General features: G+C 36.9%; 1 protein-coding gene across 1 annotated transcript in view; it reads right to left on the minus strand.

The window, feature by feature from the left end:
• LOC138806740 (zinc finger protein 420-like) overlaps positions 1–5,889 on the minus strand; it is a 28,193-nt gene extending 22,304 nt beyond the window's left edge. The window contains exons 1-4 of the mRNA XM_069992086.1: positions 5,833–5,889; positions 4,437–4,625; positions 2,536–2,617; positions 1,247–1,336 (exon numbers count right to left, since the gene is read on the minus strand). Coding sequence (XP_069848187.1) covers positions 1,247–1,336; positions 2,536–2,617; positions 4,437–4,625; positions 5,833–5,889 — 418 coding nt within the window. The remainder of the gene's footprint in view (positions 1–1,246; positions 1,337–2,535; positions 2,618–4,436; positions 4,626–5,832) is intronic.
• Between the last annotated feature and the right edge of the window lie 1,383 nt (positions 5,890–7,272).

Consider the following 7,272-nt stretch of genomic DNA (forward strand, 5'->3'; position numbering starts at 1 on the left):
GTATGTCTTCTCAGTGAAAGACCTTTCACATTGTTTATATTCTTCAACTACAGAAGGCACATGAGGACGATATGCAGCACACATCTTACCAGGTTCACTGAAAACATCCATGTTCTGACACCCAGTGACCTTTTCTGTCCTCATCTCTAAGGAGTTCCCATTATTCTTAATCAGTTCTGACTTCTGTTTTGAGCTCAAATTAAAACTTATTATAAGTCTCACTTTTTCCTCCCCTGGGTTACTATTCATGACTGCTACTTCAGAGAGATATTTATTGTGACTTTCCTGACAGGTGCTAATTTCATCCTCCATTTCTGGGACATCTAAAATGAATAACAGGAAAATAGACAAAAACATAAATGAGATCCATAAATTCCTTAATGTAAAGGTATTTTCTCACACTCTGTTACAAAATTTTCAAATATCAAAGCATTCCTTTATTCAGAATATATATTTTCTGCCGGGCGCTGGTGGCTCACGCCTGTAATCCTAGCTACTCAGGAGGCTGAGATATGAGGATCTTGGTTCAAAGCCAACTCGGGCAGGAGAGACCGTGAGACTCCTATCTCCAATAAACCACCAGAAAACCGGAAGTGGCGCTGTAGCTCAAGTGGTAGACCCCTCGCCTTGAGCTGAAGAGCTGAGGGACAGCGCCCAGGCCTAGAGTTCAAGCCTCACGGCGACAAAAAAAAAAAAAAATATATATATATATATATTTTCTATACAATGTAGTAATTAAGAAAGTAGTACTGACAGTTTACAATGGAAAATAATGTTTTTCTGTATTTCAGATTTTTCTTTTTTGTCAAGGAAATATTTACTCAAATTATTCATCTATGTACTTTTAATGCTTCCATTCTGAATCTCACTCTATGCACAGCATAACTGATGAGAAATTGTCACAGCAGAGGATAGCAGCCCTAGCATACTCCTATTTGCCTCCTAACTTCATAATACTAGTTTAAAAGAAAATGAGATCTCCTTTCTACATTTTTTATTGTCTTTTTCTCTTTATGAATGACTTCTCTACAGAAAAAGAGAATTGCTAACATTAACTACACTGGCACACCAAATTCAGTTTGTCTCTACGTGAATTCTGGATTTACAATTCCTTGAGACAAAAGATCACCTACTTTTCTGCTTCACATGACTCAGGTGTACAAGGCATATTTCCCTCTAAACAGCTCAAGATAAACAGACCAATAGGCTCTGGACCAATCATCACCTTCAAGATGCTTTAACTCACCTGTGAAATTCTCTTCTGAGTCTTCTCTTATCCATGGATCTGTACCTTGCTCCAGCTTGACAATCAATTTAGGTTTAGGAACACAGAGGCCTGTGATTAAGAAATAGTGGAGAACTATTGTTCTTGCTGGGTCATCATTAATAGAAGGTTGCAGACATCCTGCTCACAAGGTTGCTCCTAAATCTGGTTTCTCAATTGTTTTATTTTTTGGTGGGTGGGTTCTGTTGTGGGGCCTGAACTCTGGACCTGGGAGCTGTCTCTCAGCTCTTAAGCTCAAGGCTAGCACTCTATCACTTGAGCCACAACGCCAATTCCGGATTGTTTTATGTTTATGTGGTGCTGAGCAATCAAACACAGTGGCTCAAGCATGCAAGACAAGCGCTCTACCACTGAGCCACCTTCCCAACCCATGGTGTCTCAATTCTAACAGCTCCATGGTGGACTTTTCCCCAGCTACGCATTTATTTTGCCAATTGTGTGGCTTGAACTCAGCTATTTTGCTCAGATCTAGCATTCTACTCCTTTGAGTCTTGGCTACCTTTCTAGTTTTGGAATGGTTAATTGGAGATAAGAGTCTCATGTTCATTTTCTACACTTGCTGGCTTCAAACCAAAATCTTGAGATTTCCACCTCCAGAGTATCTAGGATTCCAAGCTTGAAGCAATGCAACCTATGTCAGGTTTGGCTTACAAATACACACTTTCACACTTACAACTACTTATTTCCAAATCGTACTGACACTAGTAATATATATTCTTTCTAGACTGCAGATCCACCTATAATAATCACCTCACGTCTGGGAAGTCAGTTTCCTGTTAGTGGATCATAATTTACAACTTTTGTCCAACTACTAATTTGCCTTGTTAAAGAATGAGAATAAAATTAGCTCTTGAGTTACATATAATGAAGTTGAAGTTTCCCTTAGGAAGAAATGACACTTCCCATGGACTGGAATCTTTTTTTTTTTTTAAACAAAATGTAATGGTCCAAAGGCTTACACTTCTAACCCTACATTTAGGAGGTAATATCAGAAGAGGCAGGCTTGAAACCAACCTGGAATGGAAATTCAGACTATACCCCAAAACAAAAGCCAAAATGGTGTTGTGGCTGAAGCAGTAGTGTGAAAGGCAAACAATATCAAGCTCCCAGACCTGACTTTGGTTGGCTTTTATACTAGCAGTTTTCTACCTGGGAATGGACTAGAATATTATACCTAAATAACATAAACAGTCAAATGTCTACTAAAATAAAAGCACTTGATCTTCCAAATAAAAGTCACCTTTGCTCACCCAAGGACATTAGGTTGCTATAGGTCTCCAGCATTACTTCTCTATAAAGGTTCCTCTGTCCAGGATCCAGATCCTGACACTCCTTTCAGGTGAAGTACACAGCCACATCGTCAAATGAGATCAGCTTCTGTAATGGCACATTTCCATCAAGAAATTAGACCAGAGTCATGAGAATTCCAATCTGGAATTCCATTACGCTGCAGGTATGCTTTTATCTTACATAAAATGTTTGCAGCTGGCTGTGTTATCTTTTAACTGCGAAAATTAAATAGCAAATTAGAAATATTTGACAATACATAAACCTGGCCATTCAAATACACAGATTTGCAGGGCACCTGGTGGCTGATGCCTGTAATCCTAGCTATTGAGGAGGCTGAGGTCTGAGGATCAAGGCTCATGGCCAGCCCAGGCAGGAAAGTCCATGAGACACTTATCTCCAATAAACCACCAGAAAACTGAAAGTAGCACTGTGACTCAAGTGGTAGAGCACTCACCTTGACCTTAAGAGCTGAGGGACAACAACCAGGTCTAGAATTCAAGCCCCAAGACCAATAAAAAGTTACAGATTTCCTAATGCATGCAAACACATTTCTGCTGCTAGCAATAGAGACAAGATAAAAACTCTAAGGAGACAATAATCTGGCATAGTGAAATTAAGTCTAAGGTGGTGTCTAAAAAACTATATTATTATTTTTGATAATATTTTAGTACATATCAGCATAAAAATGAATTAAATAAACATTTTTTCTGCATTTACATATACTGCTTCACCATAAATCCTTAGACCTTCTATTAACAAGTACTCTCATAAGCAAGCAGAACACATTCAGGATATCACATGGGATACAGAACCTACAACATTACTAGATCAAGGAAAAGCAGTGTCCACATGAATATTAAAAAACAGTAACAGTACTCCAGAAAGTAGCTAATGATTTATTGAGCCCTTATAAGACTTGATTTAGTTCCCACATAAAAGTATCCTAGGTTCAACATGATTGGTTTAAATACTAAATATTGAAATGTGGTCATAGATTCCCTGATATTTCCTTCCTATGTAAAAAAGAACTGCTATCATGACGTTTTGTAAACTTTCTCTACATTCTACAATACAAAATATAGGTGGGAGGAGAATAAAATGTTCCTTCAGAAGATTTTCATTTTAATAGTTCTTCATGGAAGGTGGAGGGAAATTAATATAGGCTCAAGAAACCTCAAGATGACAAAAATGATAAATATGACCAAATGCTCAAATGTGTTACATATTCCTCAGTCATTTCTCCAGTAGAGCCCTAAGGATACATTTTCCCTTGTGTTAGTTAATAGCGAAATTCCTCAGAGATCAAAATCAATTCCTGAGCAAACATATGTGGGATTTTGCAACAAATGATATTTCTAATAGGGAAAACTTGGTCACTGTATTTTTTTTTATGAAAATTACCTATCTTATACTGGCAGTGAGTGAAATAGTTAAAAGTAGTGGTATGGCTCACTCATGTAACTGTAACCCTCTGTATAGTATCTTTACAATAAAAAAATTAAAAAAAATAAAAGAAAATTATGAAACAAAAAAAACTGGGGGATATACGGGTATTTGCATAATATATCTGCACCTGCCTGTATGTTCAAAATGCAGCACGCCAAACAAAACACATGCTTAAGTGAATATGTTCATAAACAGTTCCTTGTACACCGTCATTTTGCCTGTAAAAGTGGTCAGAGGCTTGCTGGCATCTCAGCTACCTCAGGCATGGTTGATAGATATAACATGTCAGAGTTTTGTTTAATGATTCACAACACGACAACTACTTTAACATAAACGCATAATTAAATTAAAACGCATAATTCTATGTTTAAAATATAAAAAAAAAGTAGTGGTATGGAAAAACAAAACTGAATACCACGACAAATGAAGTTAGTCCAAAGATAACAGAATCAGGTGAAATCAAATTTCCTTGTAGTTTATCAATTGGGGGAAAGATGTACTTTTCTGTACGGAACTCTGAAGTTGAGCTGAAGGGGGAAAAGGTTTGAGAGGTTGGAATTCCAGCCTGACAGAATTGAGAGCACTGAGAGCTGGCTGCAGAAGCCTTAAAAGAGAAATATGGAGAGGGTTAAGAGACTGGAGTGCAGGCCTTTTCCTTACTGTTGGAAAGATAGCATCTGAAACTGAGCTGCTGTTCACCTTGAAGGCTAGGTAAGGTGAACTCCATGTCTGCATTTTCTCTGGGTGACAGTCTACTGTTTCAGGAGAATAAGAAAACATGTTTTCCTCACAACCTGTTGTGGCTCTGATTGTACTATTAATATAGATAATTCATTTTTGCATGTTATCAATGGTAATCTTCCCAGTGTGCACTCAAGGAACTATGCTAGCTTTCTGGCGCACAGGGACAAAGTGCCAGAGAGCCTTTGGAACCCTGGTTTCCCATACATCTATCTGTTTGTGTTTTTGTGTTTCTCTAATTTTCTTTGTTTCTGGAATCCTGTAGAACTCTCTAGGCAATAATATTCCTATACTACAGGTAAAAAAAATGTCAATCCTAAGAGCCATGTCAGCAACTTAAAGCTGATCACTAAGAAAATCTGAGACACATATGGAGGAAAGAGGGAATGAAAAAAGAAAAAAATGATAGAAAGATAGGTACAAAGAGAGAGAAAGAGAAAAATAACCAACACTAGTGAGTAGAAAATCAAAAATAGAGAGAGAAAATAGAGGAAAGAAATCTCGTGAGAATACTTTAGAAAACAAACAGGAATTTGTAGAAAGACCATAAAGCTTAGCAACAAATACAGGCGAAGTTTCAAGTAAGACCAAGACCATGAAGCAGTCCAAGAACTATATATGGAGAGTAATTTAAGTACATATAGGTTAATCATTCCTTAAGAACACATGAAGGTATGTATGACCACATTATTTCAGCAATTCCAAGAAAATTTCATTGAGATAGTTTAATATTACTCATGAGGAAGTGATCTGGTGGCAATCTATCCTTCAACTTCCATGAGAAGTAACCTGCTTGGTGTCATTACACCAAATAACAGGTATGACTACATTTTATAACAAGATGAAACCTAGACATTCTGAAGCCAATCTGAATTCAACTTAGAATATAACGATTTAATCTGCGAAACCTACAAGCAATCTTTATCTGCTAATTTACAAGCCTTCTTTATCTGATTTATGAATATGCTCCTGAGGCTGAATCTGTCTGGTTGGTATTGTTTTTAATTTTTGGACATCTTTAGTTTCATATAATGGAATGGAAAACAAATGAAAATAATAAAACAACTCACCAGAGATCCATTCATTCTGTCTTGCTGCTGACAATGAGCAGAAGATTCTGGAAACATGGCTGGGATATAAGGGAAATGATGCATTCAGAAATGAATCTGTGAGATTTTGGGCCCAGAATTTCCTCTTGCAAACATGATACATGGGATGCAAAACCATAAACTTTTTTAAAAAAATTCATTTATTTTTTCCTGAAAACGTAAAGCCTTTTTATAAGCAAAGAAACTTTAATTTTTCAGGCAGAGCATTAAAGTGTCCAATAAACACAAATCCAGTCAATTTCCTGTTAGATATTATTAAAGCAACTAATTTCTTTGTTTAAGTACACAGTAAATTCAAAAAATGAATGTTCCCACTGAAATTATTGAATAATTGAAAGCAAAAACATATATTTCCACTAAACGTTATTATTACTGAATATACTTCAGGATGTATGAACTGGGTTTTTTTCCTCTTTTTTTTTTTTTTTTTTTTTTTTGCCAGACAAGGTGCCGCAACTCTGGGCCTGGGTGCTGTCCCTCAGCTCTTCAGCTCAAGGCTAGTGCTCTACCACTTGAGCCACAGCACCACTTCCAGCGATTTCTGCTTCTGTGGTGCTGAGGAATCGAACCCAGGACATCATACATGCAAGGCAAGCACTCTACCACTGAGCCACCTTTCAAGCCCATGAACTGCTTTTTTAATACAAAAGTATCCTAGGCATCCATTGTATTTTGTGTTCTACCTCATTCATTTACATATTTAAACACTGTGGATAACATGTATGATGTAACTCAGTAATTTTCACCCAAAGTTAGAGATAAAACTGTTTATAGAGTATATTTTTTATGTTATACTATTTCAATAGTGGGTGTCAAATCGCACATTTCACTCTACCCATTGCACACATATGCAATGATTAGCAATTTGCCATTTAAAATGCTTTGGCCAAAGGGAAAAGAGTAAAGATGAGGTAAACCCAGGTTTGAGAAGTCCCTAATGTTCATTTCCCTAAACAGTCATGCGAAGAACCTTGGCCATCCTAAAGATACAATATAAAATAATCGATATAGGCATGACACACTTGAAGATAAGTAACACCTACAAAGCATACAACCTTGAGTAAGACATATTACCTCAAGTTTTCTTCTGTGAATTTTCTTTTTAGCCACATGTCCCAGACCAAAACTTTCTGTACAACCAAGCACAACCAACCAATTAGAGCTAGCACTAGCAAATCCATAGATGGCACATTTAATGTAAGTTTGCATGATTACATACTAAAAATAACAGTGTTAACAGGATGAATAAATGAGCAAAAACAAGATTAGGGATTACTACAAGAATAGATACTTTCAGTCATAACAATTACCTCACCATCCCAAACCACAGCCTCAGGTACCCTCTCATAACTATGCTCTGGCTTATTCCTCAATCCAGCTCATCATGCCTTCTAGAAATTA

The sequence above is a fragment of the Dipodomys merriami genome, unplaced genomic scaffold (assembly GCF_024711535.1).
Source record: "Dipodomys merriami isolate MVZ:Mamm:240054 unplaced genomic scaffold, mDipMer1.0.p SCAF_407, whole genome shotgun sequence".
NCBI lineage: Eukaryota > Metazoa > Chordata > Mammalia > Rodentia > Heteromyidae > Dipodomys > Dipodomys merriami.